Source organism: Lissotriton vulgaris, chromosome 3_1 (assembly GCF_964263255.1).
Source record: "Lissotriton vulgaris chromosome 3_1, aLisVul1.2, whole genome shotgun sequence".
NCBI classification, from domain to species: domain Eukaryota; kingdom Metazoa; phylum Chordata; class Amphibia; order Caudata; family Salamandridae; genus Lissotriton; species Lissotriton vulgaris.
Genome location: NC_141689.1, coordinates 1,070,086,810 through 1,070,104,374, shown reverse-complemented (window position 1 = coordinate 1,070,104,374; position 17,565 = coordinate 1,070,086,810). Strand labels below are relative to the sequence as shown.

At 45.4% G+C, this 17,565-nt stretch overlaps 1 protein-coding gene across 1 annotated transcript in view; it reads left to right on the top strand.

Annotated features, from left to right (window-relative positions):
• LOC147727413 (maestro heat-like repeat-containing protein family member 1) overlaps window positions 1-17,565 on the top strand; it is a 156,260-nt gene that overhangs the window by 100,931 nt on the left and 37,764 nt on the right. The window contains exons 15-18 of the mRNA XM_086963627.1: window positions 3,802-3,842; window positions 4,138-4,279; window positions 6,085-6,137; window positions 7,487-7,594. Coding sequence (XP_086819753.1) covers window positions 3,802-3,842; window positions 4,138-4,279; window positions 6,085-6,137; window positions 7,487-7,594 — 344 coding nt within the window. The remainder of the gene's footprint in view (window positions 1-3,801; window positions 3,843-4,137; window positions 4,280-6,084; window positions 6,138-7,486; window positions 7,595-17,565) is intronic.

Genomic DNA, 17,565 nt, shown 5'->3' with positions numbered 1-17,565 from the left:
GATGCCGGGGTAACACAGGTGGGTGATCTATTCAGCGATGGGCATATGATGTGCTGTGAAGACTTTTGCACAACCCACCACACGCCTGGGGGGATGTTCTTACTACATGCAGGGGTGCGCGACTACATCACACGGCATTGGGCACCGGACGACAACGAACCAAATATAAATCCACTACACACGATGCAATACCTGATGGGTTCAGGGAGTAACTTAACAAAATGGATTACGAGTGGTATACGTGCCGGGAGGGCGATATCGTTGCAGCCACTGTGAGAAGCGTGGGAGAGAGATGCAGGCCGAGTGTTTCACGATAAAGAGTGGGAACGTGCCTTACATTCCCCAAGAAAGTTTCGCGGAACCCAAAATTTAAATTCATCCAACTCATGATTCTACACTGCGCATACCTCACGCCTCACCGACTACACGTAATGTTCCCCGACACGCCAGATTCATGCCCCCGGTCTGGCATGGAAGATGCGAGGATAATACACATGCTATGGGGATGCCCGAAATTAGGATATTTCTGGGCAACGATACACACCGCCTTACACAGAGTGTCCCCCAACAGACAATACGACACTATATCCTCTAGCTTACTGGGACCCACAGAACGTAAGAAAAGTGTGGCCACGCGGTTTGTTGACCTCGCATTGCTAATGGCCAAGCGCACTATTACCATGAGATGGAAATCGAGCAGGCCACCTGACCCGGAAGTGTGGAGGGCGGAAGTGGTGAGGTGGGGTAAGGCGGAAGGAATGGCACTACAGACCGAAGAGCGTAAAGGCTTGAGAAAGATTCCTATATCCCTCGAATGGAACACTATTCTGCTGTCTTTTGAAATGTCGATGGGGGATGCTTCCTCTGTGAGGTCGTCTATGGGTGACTGAGATGGGATGATTGCATTGGGGACACCGCTTACTTAGACTCCCCTATACGCCCGAATGGCAAGGGACAGTAGCTCATGCACAGACACAGGTGCACTGTATAGGGAGACATTCAGATGGAACTGTGATGTATTTTATAGGGACCTGGAGGGCTCTGCGACAAAGGATTGGATTAACAAAGAATAGGATGCAGGTTGTACCGCCATGTCTAAACCCATGCTATGCCTAAATAGGAGTGCCTGGGGAGGGATGTTGGGTGGGGGGAGTTGGGTAGAAAGAGTTGAGAATAGTGAAATAGTATGAAAATAAGAAAAGGTAATATGGGCGAGTACAGTATTGCAGACGTGTAACGCTGGAACGCATGCCAAATAACTAAATGTACTGTAATGCTTGTGCAATTTTATCCTGCAAATAAACAGTTTTAAAAAAAATATATCTCCTGGCGTCAAGTTTTAAATAGAGTACAATTAAAAGCCATGGCTTCTATCTGTGACTAGCAGAGATGCCTACCCTGGTCGCTTAAAGATAATTTGCCTGGTGATATGGGAGGGTCCGCCGCCTTGTTCTCTATGGGCCCGATTCACAGAATGAACTTAAGACTCAATCCTAAACTTACTACTGTTTTGGTATTCACAGATTGCACTTACTACTTTTGGTATTCACAGAATGAACTTACTACTTTTGGCATTCACAGAATGCACTTTTACTACTTTTGGTATTCACAGAATGAACTTACTCATTTCAGCATTCACAGAAGTTAGGACTCCTAACTTTAGGACTCCTAAATGTCTTCTGTGAATACCGAAAGTCCTAAAATTACGATTTTTCTCAATTTAGTAGTAGTAAAGTTAGGACTACTAACTTTAGGACGCCTAAATGCCTTCTGTGAATACCAAAAGTCTTAAAATTAGGATTTTTCTCAATTTAGTAGTAGTAAAGTTAGGAGTCCTAACTTTACTACTACTAAATTGAGAAAAATCCTAATTTAAAGACTTTCGGTATTCACAGAAGGCATTTACGAGTCCTAAAGTTAGGAGTCCTACCTTTACTACTACTAAATTGAGAAAAATCCTAATTTTAAGACTTTTGGTATTCACAGAAGGCATTTAGGAGACCTAAAGTTAGTAGTCCTAACTTTACTACTACTAAATTGAGAAAAATCGTAATTTTAGGACTTTCGGTATTCACAGAAGGCATTTAGGAGTCCTAAAGTTAGGAGTCCTAACTTTACTACTACTAAATTGAGAAAAATCCTAATTTTAAGACTTTCGGTATTCACAGAAGGCATTTAGGAGTCCTAAAGTTAGTAGTCCTAACTTTACTACTACTAAATTGAGAAAAATCGTAATTTTAGGAGTTTCGGTATTCAAAGAAGGCATTTAGGAGTCCTAAAGTTAGGAGTCCTAACTTCACTACTACTAAATTGAGAAAAATCCAAATTTTAAGACTTTCGGTATTCACAGAAGGCATTTAGGAGTCCTAAAGTTAGGAGTCCTAACTTCTGTGAATACCGAAATGAGTAAGTTCATTCTGTGAATACCAAAAGTAGTAAGTGCATTCTGTGGATGCCAAAAGTAGTAAGTTCATTCCGTGAATACCAGAAGTAGTAAGTGCAATTTGTGAATACCAAAACAGTAGTAAGTTTAGGATTGAGTCTTAAGTTCATACTGTGAATCGGGCCCTCAATACTTATTGTAGTTTGCCAGCCATAAAGTTACTTTCTGTTGGTTTCCGCTCTTCATCTGGTTATTACCCTCACTACGTAAATGCAATGTGCTAACTGTCTCAGGTTTCCACACTCTGTGAGGCTACTCAGGCCTTTAATGGTCCTCTTCAAACCTTGGAGTATTCTTGCTCTCCATGGAGATACCTATCTCTGGTATGGTTGTCAGACCTTTCTGGGCATGGTACCTATTTATACGCTTTTACTTTAGTCAGCCGCAACATGGATGTATTTTATTTCTCTATGGAGTTACTTTTAGTTATGATATTTGTCTCTTCAATGTTTCTGGTTCATTATTTTGGACTTCAGATCCAGACTAAATTGTTAGTTATTGGCTCTCACTTGACATATGGACCTGATACACAGGGAGGACTACTCAATGAGGGTAAGTGAAAATAATTATTTGGACTGACTCCAAGGTCAAGAAGTAGATTTGCATCTGGTGGTGAGAACCTGTAATTGAAGACTACATTTCCAGAGCTCCAATTAGCACTCCCCACTCAACTTTCCAATGAATATGTTGATAAAGTACAAGTAACCTGGGCAGATGGTATCATAGTCTATTTCTTTGTCACTCATGTGAAGAGTCCTGTGCAGAACAGAACAGGCAATTATGTATTCATTATAGCCTACTCCCCAGGTGGTTAACATTATTAGAAAATGGATATGCAAGAACATGTTCTGGTGTCCTCTTTCTTCTGGGATATCCGCTGTCGCAGAATGACTCCCCTATAGATGTAGGGTGTGTCCACGGCTCCTGTTGCATCCTCTCTTGTCCCGGCTCCTGTTGCATCCTCTCTTGTCCCACTGTAGTCTTCTGTCACTCAATGACAGCTGAAGCAGGACCAGTGCATGACAGCTTAGGTAGCACCTTCGGCGGCTGTCATTCCTTGACAGCAATCGCTGGGGTAGGGAGGTGGGGCATTGTAGCACAGACCATTGAGGTACTGTATACCACTAGCAGCACCCTTTGTGGTGGGGGTGCCTTTGTCAGTATCTGCAGGGACATTAAAGCATCCTCATGACCTCCAGTGCCTTATTGAAATATCACCCATCACCCCATCCTCTTCTTTGCAGATACTACTGAGTGTCTTAAGTGTGTGTGTCAGCCATATGTCTTCCTTTGGCAAGTGTTGCTCAGTATTTTATGGACTGAGTTTAACATGTCTTCTTTCTTTTGTATCTAAACAGCTAAAGGAATTCCAATACACAGCCTCTTCATAAGATTGCTTGTGAGTATCACATTCCACCCTCACCATATTCCAACAGATCCCTCTCCTCAAGTTCTTTGCTGGCATTTCTATGCAACCTGCCCATGGAGCGCTTGCATTCAACTCTGCTTTTATCCTTTTGAACTTAATGGTTTTATTTCTAGTCAATTGGTTATCAGCAAGACATACTATTTATATCACACAGAAACAGCCAAAATGCGGTATTAAGTACTGTATAGAAAACAAGGTAGTATTTCCAGATGCTTTTAAGACCAGTGAGTATTCTCTTGCTGAATTCTTTGTTGTGGGTTTTCAGGTCATTTCTTCACATCCTCGCTGGGATGTCGAAAAGGGAACCGCTGTCTTGGCTCTTCTTGAGCGCCTGATTCCTGCAAACTACCCGTTTTTAGCGAGGCTCATCAGAATGAAGATCCCCCCACTGATAACATATTTGGAAGGTGAGTTCCCAAAGCACAAGCCATTGAGCACCCAATTTAAACAAGCATTAATGGCATTTCAAACAAGCATTGACAAAGCTATTCAGCCTGGTGTTGGCTGCTAGTTTTAGGCTTTGTCCATGCTTGTTTTTTTTCACGGTTTTTGTAAGCCTTTACTGTGGGAGGAGATGCCAGGTACTCAAAAAGCCCACATTCCCATAGTAGTCCCTGGAACTAAAGAAAAATACTTTGTGGATGTGCTCCTTGTGACCCTCACGGGTGAGTAGCGCACTCTACAAGTGTATTGATTGATTGATTGAAAAAGCAGAATGCCATCCCTCACAGTGAAGTTAGCTTAAGGCTGATTTGGCCCATGATGAATGCTGTGGAGGGCAGAAGAGAATGTGAATGATATGAAACAATAGATCAACAGATGAGGAGGTCGACTTAAAGCCTGTATAATTAAGCAAGAAAATTAAACAAAATGCACACAGTTTTGTTTGTAGCTGGCCGTACTCCAAAGCGAATGGGGCATCAACAGAAACCTCTTTCAAGTTCTGGGTTTCTTCCTTATATAACAGAAAGGCTGTTAACAACATCGGTTTGCCAAAAATCACTTAATTACAGCGCTTCTGCCATGACGCTCTTCAGTTGTCAGACGCAGCCTTGATCACATGAGGAAGCTGCATCTTGATTCAGTGTATATGTGCAAAAAATTCCATAAACATAGAAAAAATACTTCGTCAATATATCCAAAGTCTTCATGATTATTACACTTACCATTTCTGCAGTCTTTTATTTTAATTGTGTTTTATTTGAACAACACAGCAATACCAATTCTTGTAATTTTTTGAGATTGAAACAAAGAACCCAGGTGGCGTCAATACATAAGAGACTTTGCAAACCACATTTATAAACACCAAACACTCTCTCTGCTTTTGTATTTAAAGCAGGTATTAGTCAGGGTACATGGTGGTTAGATTAGCCTCTTTGGGCATTGCATTGTTTGTATGATGAGTAAGGCTGAACAGGGCATTTCACAGCAATTAATATGAAAGAAAATATTAGGTCTCTGGTCAACCATATGTTGCAGCTAAAATTAATGTTTTAAATATTGCATAATTGAATCCTACTATGTGAGAATTTCACAGTGAGGAACATTTAAAAGAGTTGGCGATATTACGTTGTTAATGTATAAATTGATACGTATTTCTGTTAGGTTAGACATCCTTATTGTCTTAAACAGAAGACTTATATTTCAGCCTGTGTATACCAGAAGTAATGCAGAAGTGTTTTAATGTGCTTTTAAGGAAGATTTCATTACAAATTATAATTTTGCTTAGATGAATTATGAAATGTTATAATCATTTTGGTCTTGGATATAATAAAGGAGTATTTTTCTATATGTATGTAATTTTAGAGCAGGTATGCACTTTTTATCTCTGAACCACGACGGCCATCCCCAATGTGATCAAGGCTGCAGCTGACAGCCAAATGCTTACAGGCTAAAGCTCTGTAAAAATAGATCTACTGCAAACAAGTGGTGTGGCAGCCTTTTGGTTATATAAGAAAGGAAACCAAAATATATAAACCTAAAATTACAACCAGATATAAGGATGTAAGAGTGACATCAAGGGCACACGAACAACTGATGACATTGAATTTAATTCCCAGGGCAGGCTGAGCCAACAGCCAGATTTTGCACACTTTGAATTGTGTGACTCTACATCTGCTAGTGCTTGGTATGTAAGCCCATGGCATTTGAAATGTTGCCTGCTGTTCACTTTTACTTACATATATTTCTTTTTTCCCAACTGCTATTTCAGCTGCAACTGAAAGAAACTTTGACTTGGAACAGTGGAAATGCGCGCTTGTTTCAGTAAGGATTAATTGCTAATGAATGTCACACATGGCTCTTAACTCATTGTCTTCCATATCCACTCATTTAGAGTGAATTAATGCAGATGTTAAATTCACCCCATCATAGTGCTGTTCTGCTATGTGGTTGCAATATTTTCACCATATGCCTATTGTTTCTCTGGATTATAAACCCTTTTTTTTACCTTGATTGTGAATGGGCACAGAGAGGGAGAAGCCGTACTCGGTACACAACATTTTCCTAGAATGCAATATTTACCAGAAGCATTTAAAACTTAATTGGCCATATTTAAACTCAGAACCTTGAAATTACGTGCTTACTGCAGATAGTCCTGCATGTATCAGATTTTATCTCCATGTTTTACCCACATAAATTACAGGCACTGCAGTGATCATTGCATTAAATCAATCTGACTGCTTTTACACAGGGTTAGAAATGTAGCCCCATGTTGGAAATCAGGTCCTCTGACTCTTTTTGTCCCCAGGATAGTCACACTAGCACAACGTTCTTCCTTCCCTGGATTGTCACAATGTCACTCTTCCGGGTCTGCCAACTGCTTTTCACATCATCAGAATGTTTATATTCTGCAATCAGTTTGGCATGCGATCAGTGCTCCCCATATTCATCTGAATTGTTACTCTGTCACTGTTCTAGTTTAACCTTATAATGGTCATGTTATAACTATCTCTATTCAACCCTTGGTTATCGCACTCCTACTTGGTTTCTTTGAAACAGTGTATTCTTTGCCAGGTCATCACACTTCACTTTGCTTTTATTGTGCTCCTGTGAGGTAATTTTCTTTTCCTTGTGTTCAGTCTTCACCCTTATTGACAGAAAATTTTCATTCAGCCCTAACTCTGGTGATCTAAGAGTATATGGAGCAGATTTACAACCCCGTCTCCCACTTTTGCGTCACTTTTCCCACTTTTCCCATGTTAAAAGTGGCTCAGGGGGCTTGTAAATCAGCCCCTAGAGGTTTGCATTCTGCTCCTAAGTATATGATATAGCTGCAAAATCCCCATGTGTTTTCTGTCTGGATGGCTGCACTGTAACTCTTTTCACAATAATTTGCAGGCAGCATGCTTTTGGTGCGTATGTTTCTGTGTAAATCACGGCCACTGTAAAGGCCTCCTGTTTCTTCTGACCACTGATTTCACACCACACTATTTACGTGCTGCTCTATGTGTTCTCTGGTTCTTCTGTCCACATATTATTTAATCATTACTGAGGTTGTTGTCAGCTGAAGTTTGTTTACCCATATCTTCTCAAAGTCACTGCAAACATCAGCTGTGGATACTGCATTTATGTTTATATTACTGCATTAAAGTCTCTCACTGTTTTCTTTTTAGTTCCTGGGGACTATCCTGAAGCAAGCACCATACAGAAAATGGCATGCCTTTTTTATGGAAGAACTCACCGCACAGATTGACAGTTTTTCTCATCATGAGAATGAGGAGGTTAGTGCTCTCAAGCATCATTTGGAAAGGCAGTTTAAACGAAGTCAGAGAATGATAGAACTTTGTATTCCAATCGCACTGTGATTGGTAAACTACATTTGTATACTATGGGTGCACAGCACTGGAATTAGACAGTCGGGAAAATCAGGTATGGTTCTCCAACTCCCTGGAAAAGCCAACCTTCTTAGAGTCAGATGGAGATAAACACGATGAGGTATTTCCTCTCCACCTGACTCGTTAGGAGACACCACGTGTCAGGGCTATACTCATTGCCCTAATGGATCTTCTTTAGCCAATAGGTATTCTTCATGTTAGAGCCACTCCCCATTCAGTGGATGTAAGGTCATATTCATGCAAAAATCAGTAGAGGTATTGTTCCTATTGAAAAGCAAGGATGAAAGAAAGGCAGACAAGAAGGGGGAACCCTAAGGATTATTTCTAGGTGCCCTCACACATCAATGAGGATGTCATGCTTCATAGTGGGCGTGCTCCTTGTAAGACCAGCACTGCAATGCTCTATGTGCCCCACGAAGAGTCGCTTAAGCGGAGATCTTTTTATTTTTGCTGTCTGATTAAAAGTGTCTGTGTGAGGGCATTTTAAATGTGAGGGGTGGAGTGAAAGTATATAGTTAAGGGAAGGGAGACTAAAACTATCTAAGAGATACCAAACTGGAATTTAATGTGATGGGTCCCTTGCAAGGGTTAAAAAACATAATTTAGTAAGGCGATGTACCCAATTAGCCTAAAGTGTGGGCAGGTCGGTATGTTTCATGCCCGATGGCCTAAAAAGGATCCACAATGCTTCTTCAGTACCTAAAACCTTGTGGATAACCCCTTCCCACACCTAAGACGTGACATCCAGTATAGGTATTCCCTCAGAAGAAAATACCTGGTTCAACAAGTTAAAAATTGATCATCCAATCTAGAAAATAAATGAGAATATAAAAAAACACACAGTAAGCAAATGTTTTGTATATATGGTCCAATGATTCCCTGAAATCGCTTTTCCAGCTCACTGTATCACCTTGTCTCCAAAGGTACAAATGTGCATGCTATTATTGGTGCTGATCAGCCATCACAATGTGAAAAATTTGAAAAACACACTTGTACTTACAATATAACAGATAAAGCAAGTGGACATACGTGGAACAGACAACATAAAACCAATCTCTGTTGGTGTTACACATTGCTTCATGAGTGATTGGTTGTCCTCAGGTGTGAGTGAAGGGTCTTACACTTTGATTCAATGTATTATGCCCCATAGTTCAAAAGCAGAGAGTAGCACTCAGGTGCTAACTGTGGAAAGAGAAATGATAGGGAGTATTTTAGAGAAGCAACCATACTCACATGGTTTCTGCACGGAGAACACAAGAGTCTATTCTTCTTTGCTATAAGGTGCAGGTAATTGGAGTGATTGTTTTCAGGTGTGGTGTGTGCATTTGCGGGAAGAAGTGATGACCAAATTGCCAATGAAGAGAGGAGGGGTAACCTTGAGCCAATATGAGCAAGTCCTCACGTGCTGGTGTAACAGAGGTATCATCCATCTCAGAGTGTGTAGTGCTGAAATGCTGGCTGACCCAAAGTCAACCATGGTTTTTGAAAGGTGGCATCTAAGCAGTAAACTAAGACAGTTGAAGGTTTTCTTAATGGAAGGTGATGGTAAGAGAAATGTATGGGGCACCTAAGTGCTTACGCATATATAGTGTCGGGAAGCAAGTCAGGTGCACATAAGTGCTAGCCATCTCTCATGGACTAATCTAGGCATATTGGCGTCTATGTTCATGTTGTAAATATGGGCGGTCACATTAAATAAGTAACACGGGCGGCTAAGTGGTCTACTGCCAATGGATTTGCATGCTTGGAGAGCACTGTTGGGCAAATGGCTAATGAGGATAAGAGAGAAGAGAAGGGGTATGCTGGAAGTCATAGGAGGGAGGCCCTCATGTGCTGGTGTAGCAGAAGTATCATCCTTCAGAGGTGGCCATCCTGGACTGTGTGGTGCGGTTAAATGTCGGCTGGCCCAAAGTCATCCATTATATTAGTAAAGCGGCATCTAAAACAGTAGACTAACACAGTTAAATGTTTTCTTAAGGAGGGTGTTGGACCCGGGGTCACCGGTCCACCTAGGGTAGCCTGGCACAAAGTGGGAAGGCCTAACTCCAAGGGCAAACTTGTCGTACTTACGCCACACTCACCACAGCACCCCAGTGCACCTCCACCAAAAATGACACCACACCGTGTTAAGAAAAGAATGGAAATGCTTTAGTGTATTCTTTGGATTGGCTTTAGTTTCTTGCAGTGAACAAATTACATATCAAGCACTTCTACATTTGATTATTGATTCTAATGGAAGCATTACATATCATTTATCTGAAGATCACAATACTTTTGTTTAACAGAGATCATGAAATTAGCACCTTCTCCTAGCTGTTCAAATCAAGTAATTATTTTGCTGGTTAGATAAGCCAAGCAGCAAGTTACATTAGATGAGCACAAGCATGTAATCACATCATCTCACCAAATATAGTTAAATGCACCAGCAGTAAGGTAAGCGGATGGATGGATAAGATTAAGCAGTTATCTGGAAGCATAAAATTCAGGCAGCAGACCTGGTACACCAAATGGCAGTTAACTCTGGGACTTTACAAAGTCAATTGCTTCCACCTTCTTCCAGTATAACTCACCCTAAGTTCCAATCTCACAGGTCTCGCCGGGGGAGATAATCACTTAAGAAGAGCTTCACTCAGTCGCTCTTAGGTTCCCCCCGTTCCTGCCCTCACTTCTCTACCTTCTGGCAGGACCTCAACCGCCTCACGAGGTCATCCATATTTTGTTCCATGCAGTAGTTGTAAGAATAATAGAGCACTTCGGCCCCAGGAACCCACCAGACACAAACGAGTTCACTCTGGCGAAAAGGGGAAACTGTAAACGGCGCTCCTTTTACCTGAATGGCTTTCTCACACTCCGGGGCTCTTACTGGCAAGGACGGCGATCTTCTTATTGCCTGCCCCACCAGCTCGAGATAGAAACAGAGCGTGGGAAGCCAATGCGGTGCCGGACACTCTCTGGCCTACTTGGGAGAGAGGGGTGGGGGGAGAGTGAGCAGACTCAAAAACCCTCAGAGTGTGAAAAAGGCCGCTTTATTGGAACAGGTGCACATTTACAAAATACACAAACTCGGCAACCGCCTCACAATCTAAACCACAACCCAAGTTTTTGTTCGTTTTATTTCAAACCCCAAACCCCGCCCCCACCCCACACCCTCCATCACACCCACCCCCACCCGTACATACCCAACACAAAACCATACAAACCCCGATAACATTATAACATTATAACATCACCTAATAAATATAAAATCTTACATCTCTGAATATAAACCAACTGAACATTTCCCCCGAGCCATATTCTCCGAACCCCACCTCAATCAGTCTGAACAATCCCCAAACAAGAACCGATACAACTAACGGGTCCAACTTGGCCCAAAACTGACGATCACATAGCAAAACCGCCACGCACCTGTCCCAAGCGACAAAAGAACAACGTAAAAAACCCCATGAACACATGTTTCAAACAGCAGCCAAACAAATAAATAAATAATAGACAAAAGATCCCCGAAAAGAGGGAGGGAGGGAGGGACAAAAAATTCTAAGCTCAACCGGCCACCAGGTCACCAAGCCTAAAATGGTGCCCGGAGCGAGGAGCCCCGCCCATTTATAGGGGAGCGCACAATACAACTAAAACCAGCCCAAAAACGCCCAAAAAGAAACTGCTAGAAGAAATACCCCCACCCAGATCTCCCAAACCGCCCGGGGGAGGAGACCTCCCGGGGGTCGGCTGCCCTCCCCCAAGCCCCCCTTGGGAGAGAGGGGTGGGGGGAGAGTGAGCAGACTCAAAAACCCTCAGAGTGTGAAAAAGGCCGCTTTATTGGAACAGGTGCACATTTACAAAATACACAAACTCGGCAACCGCCTCACAATCTAAACCACAACCCAAGTTTTTGTTCGTTTTATTTCAAACCCCAAACCCCGCCCCCACCCCACACCCTCCATCACACCCACCCCCACCCGTACATACCCAACACAAAACCATACAAACCCCGATAACATTATAACATTATAACATCACCTAATAAATATAAAATCTTACATCTCTGAATATAAACCAACTGAACATTTCCCCCGAGCCATATTCTCCGAACCCCACCTCAATCAGTCTGAACAATCCCCAAACAAGAACCGATACAACTAACGGGTCCAACTTGGCACAAAACTGACGATCACATAGCAAAACCGCCATCCAGAAAGCCGTGGGGCGAAGGACTGATCCGGAGAGAGCCCCACCTTTCTGCCCCCCCACACCGACCTAAAACAGGGGGGGGGGGTGGGAGGGGGTCGAGGGAGAGTACATAAGAAAAAAGAGGGGGAACCAAAAACAACAGCACCAACTACCACTCATTCACCAACAAACTGTTGCACAGCCAAACAGCGAGATTGAACCTCCCGCAACTCCAGCAGATATAGGTCCATACCCATACGAGACAAATGGACACCGTCCCCCCTAAAAAACTCCACCGCATCATATTTAATGTCACTATGAACGATGCGACCGAAACCCAAGTCCCTACAAAAACGGGAAACCTCCAGGTTCACCTTCCTCCTAGATTTATCCACCGCCTTCGGTTTCACCGCATACCTCCAAACCCTCCGCGGCACCATCTCCGTCCAAATGACATGACAACCCGACCACTGGCTGTGCAATAAGGCCAAATCCTTCTTGATTGCCCGAAGCAGGACAACCCCTTTAACAGAACCCATGTCATTTTCACCCAAATGAAGCACCAAAACATCCGGGCAAACCCCCCCTACCAACCAAGAATTCAAGGCAGGGATAAGTTCCTTCCATAACATACCCCCCCTACCCTTCCACACCACATTAAACAAACGATCATTGAAACCCAATGATGAACCAAAATAACTGTGACGAGCTTGAACTTGAGCTCTCTTAATGAAGGAATGGCCCACGATCCAAACTGTAATGTAAGCAGCCCGAGGACCAGCCACAGAACCTGTAAAAGAAAACAGAATCAGACAGGCAAAACAGATGAGGACGCCAGCGCTCCAGCAGCCTCATTACGCACATAGCGCCGAAAACAATTAGAAGACCAGCGCCCCAGACCCATGATGTCCTCCCTCGACCAGCCCCTGTTGAAAGCCTCCGTGGCCGCTCCAATCCGAAAGGAGTGAGTACCGTATAAAGACCCATCCAAACCAATATGTCGCAGCGCTTTACGCAGCACCATGCGCAGTTGATAATTTGTCACACAAGAACCATTAGCATGGCGAAAAACTTGAAGATCCAAAGGCCCACCCGACAGTTTCTTCCAACGAATGGCCCATTTTAAAGGGCACGTTTCCGGAGGTGAAACCGACTCCAACCAGACACCCTTACCCATACTCCTCTGATCCGTTTTGGAGTGTGAGAGCCAGATGTGGACCCCCCGCTCCGATATTTGAACATCCCCCCACAGAAGGCCAGGGGAGGACCTGTTGCCAAGCAATTCAGACACACGAAAGGCTCCAAAAAACATCCACACCATCAACGTGGCAAACAAACACGCTTCCACTCGGTCAGTACACACAACCGGGAGAACAGAAATAACTTGAAACAGCCTTTGCCATGACAAAGGGGATCGCAAAGTGCGAATAGCACCAATCTCTCTAGACCACCCCTCCAACATTCTCCTACCCAACTCCCCAGCTGACGGAGAGTAACCCCACAAAAGCTTACCCATGAAAGAAACACCAGCCAGTTTACCGGAAATAGTAATTCTAGACAACTTCTTATCCATCAAAACCAAAATGAACTGTACCACATCCTCCGACCGTTGCCAATCCAGTTCCCGCCAACAAGCACCCGACTCCAAAAATTCCTTCCAGGCTAACTCATACGCTGTCCTCGTGGAAGGAGCTAAGGAACCTAAAACCAGGTGTAGGACCCGGTGTTGCCTACCGTCCACAGGTGGTCTGGCATGAGAGTCGGCTCCTCGTCTGCCTCCAAAGCAAGCCCACGGAATCTCTCCCACTGTGAACGAGACAAAGCATCCGCAATGTCATTGTCCACGCCAGGAACGTGCAGGGCCCGAAAACAAATATCATGTTTCAGACAACCTAACACAAACACTCTCAGAAGCTTCAAAATCTGGGGATCTCTGGCCGACTGTTTGTTAATCACCTGAACCACAGCCATATTATCGATCCGAAAGAGGACCTTTTTGTGGGCCAACTCCGCCCCCCACAGTGTGACCGCAACAACCACAGGAAAAAGTTCCAGAAAAGCAATACTCCTACCACCATTCTTCCATTGCATGGGCCACTGTTGAGCACACCACTTTCCTTGCCAGTAGAGACCAAAACCCTCACTACCAGCGGCATCAGAGAAGATCTGTACCTCCCAACACCAATCCACCTCCCAACACAAAGGCACACCATTGAAGGAACGTAAGAAGAAGACCCACATACGTAAGTCCTCTTTCACCCCCGCAGACAGTCTCACCCTATGATGTGGAAGGGAATGACCAGACAAAGCTCTGCCCAACCGCCTACAGAAAGTCCTACCCGCCCGAACCACTCTGCAGGCAAAATTCAGGTGTCCCAGCAAAACCTGTATCTCTCTCACAAACACCTTCTCTTTCCCCAACATAGTTCCAACCAGCTCAAGCATTTTCTGTTTCTTGTCCAACGGAAGACGAGCCTGCATCAAATGAGAGTCAAGCTCGATCCCCAAAAAAGACATGGTCGCGCAAGGACCCATGGTCTTCTCCGGGGCCAATGGCACACCCAAGTAACTCATCAATGATTGAAACGATGTGAGAGCCGCTTGGCAAACCAGCGAATTGGCAGCACCCACAAAAAAGAAGTCGTCCAAATAGTGAGTGACAAGGTCATGGCCACTCTGTGTAGTAAACCACCATTGAAGAAATGTGCTGAAAGATTCGAACAAAGCACAAGACATGGAACAGCCCATTGGCAACGCCTTGTCCACGTACCATTTTCCAAGGAAATGGATGCCCAGAAGACACCAGTCTTCAGGATGGACTGGAAGGAGCCGAAATGCGGATTTGATGTCGCATTTTGCCATCAGAGCATCAGGGCCCGCAGAGACAACTAGCTGCATGGCTACATCCACCGATGAATAAGATACCGATGCAGCTTCAGTGTCAATGAAATCATTCACCGACCCACCTTCAGGCCACGATAGGTGTTGAATGAGCCGGAACTGACCAGGCTCCTTCTTGGGGACTACACCAATAGGGGACACAATTAGGTTCACCAGAGGCCAATCATCGAAAGGGCCCGCCATACGACCCTCACTTACCTCCTTGTCCAATTTCGACTGTACAATGTCAGGGTGTTCACTCGCTGACTTCAAATTCTTGGACCAACGACTTAAACGCGGTCCTTAATACCCCAAACGAAACCCCACCTGAAAACCCAGCAACAAGACCGACCGCAGCTCGGCAGGCTCGTAGTCCCGTAAAGCAGCGGCTAGTCGAGTAACATTAACCGGCGTACGAGCCTTTGGGCCCAGCACCGGATGAAGGCTTCCCTCCCCTGGGAGCTGAGGGTTGCTGTGGTGGCACGAAATGTCCTGGACTCTGTTGAGAACCCTGGGGTCCCGGAGTCCTAGGGCCCCAGCAACGGGATAACGGATGACTCTTCCTCCCACATTGTGAGCATTCGTGACGGAATTTACAGAACTGTCTAGTACAGGTCCCGGTATTAAAATCCCAACACGTGCCGGTAGGCGACTGGGAAGTAGAGATGGCCCCCACCCCTCCCCGGGTGGGACGGGACTGAAAGGGACGATATAATATAGGAAGACCGCTGGCTGTAAAAATGGTTTTACCAGAGGCAGACGACCCCATCGTTTGCTGCCAAAGGTCAGAGTCCAACTCACCCCATTTCGCCTCCGGATCCCAAGCCATACGTGCTCTAAACTCCTCATCATATTGAGCCCAAGCATAATCATTCCTAGTTAGCTGAGCCTTACGGATAACATCCATGTACTTAAATAAGGACACACAGCGCTCAGGAAACTTCTCACAGTAGACGCTGGCAAAGATTAAAAAGGCCGCCGTCCAATTTTCTATAGTCAAAGGGACCTTAGGGCGTTTCGCCAATTCAAACTCCTCCTCCTTGGAACCCTCTTTAGCACGAACCTCCCTGTGGAGCAATTTCAACAGTTCCACATACTCACCATTCCATATCCTTTCCTTCGTACTGAGCATCAAATGAGCCCCAAAGGCTTCGCAACACCCATGTACGGCAACTTTTTGATTTTAAGCTCTTTACTGTGGAGTACATTTTTCGTAGTGCCCAAACCAACAGTGGATGTGCCACTATCCACCTTTTCACTTATATTGACATCATCCCCGTTTGTACCTACACCTTGATCTCGTACAACACGACCTTTATGTAATTTACCATCCTTTTCGGTAGACATTAAATCTACACCAACACCAATAGACACCATATTGGGCCGCACGGCCTGAACCACATTCTCACCTGGACGTAAAAGAGGCGGTTGACTGGTTTCCGTCCTCCACGCCGTTTGTGCACCGTCGTCCACCCTCCGAGGAGCCCTCACCGCGGGGCCGAGCACTCGTGGCCTTGACGATTCCACACGACTCCGAACCACTTGGTCCTGTAACATATCACGAGAAACATTAACATGCCCCCCCCCCGACACCAATTCACGAACTTCGCCCTCTTCAGGGCTATCCTCATCATAATCTAAAATGAGTGATTCTTCCAACTGGGGGGGGGCAGGGACAACCACTGAAGTCTGCCTTGACTCCACCGTATTTGAACGACCATGGGCCTTACCAGCCCTCACTCTGGACCTAGGCGGGGAGGACGACTGAACTCGTCTACACATCCCCCCGCCAGCACCACTGACAACCTGTTGACTTCCAGAAAAAGATAAACCAGTAGTATAACCACCACGTGGCACGAGAGAGGTCGTACGTAACCCGCTCCCATGTACAACGTTGGATTCCACCGCTGAGGACGGGAAGGTCGTGCCGGACCCGGAGGCACCGCCCATGTTGAAATCCCTCGTTGGGACCATCGAGGTCGTAGTAAACCTGCGTGTGATGGCCGCGGCGGGATCCCTCGAGGGTATGGGACGTGCCGCGCTAGGCTCCACCCGCACTTCTCCTCGGCGTACCCGGGCTGCCTGCTGCCCTGCCAAGTCTGCTGCCGAAGGACGATCTTCTTCCTGTAAAGAAAAAGGCCGGACTGGTGTGCCGGGTCCCTCACAAAAACCAACTCTATGTGAAGAAGACAAACCGCCAACAGTAAAACCGCCACCCCTGCCAGACACCATAAAACTTCCAGAACTAACAGCACTCTTCCTTTTTAAAGCATCGCAAAGCCGAGGCGACGGCGGACAAACCTCCTCATCCGAGCTACCATCCAACACCGCCTGAATAATCCGTGAAGCAGTTCCCTGAGGATCCCAATCCTGAAACCCCCCAACAGAAACCGCACCCCGAGTTGCAGGTCCCGAAACCACCTTCTTACCAGGACACTGAAACTCCCCCGCCAGCCTATAAAAAGACCCTTCTCTCTCCTCACATTGCCGAGCAACATCCTCTCCACTCACAACCCCCCCGACAGGAAGGTCTCCCACCACCTCCAACTGACGAAAACCCCCCACTGAGCCGCCCGCGGCACCCAAATCCCCACCCGACAAAAGAATGTCAGCCCGCCCAACACCCTCCCCTAAACCCATCTGGGCCCATTCCCCCTCCCCCAGCGAACTGCCACCCCCGGACACAGCTTCCCCCCCAACGGATCCCGAGGGAGAAAACAATAACGGACTCTGCATATCCCTCCCCACCGAACGAACAAGCACACCACGGCCCTCGGGCCCTCCAACTCCAGGATTCGAAACCAAAGGACGCG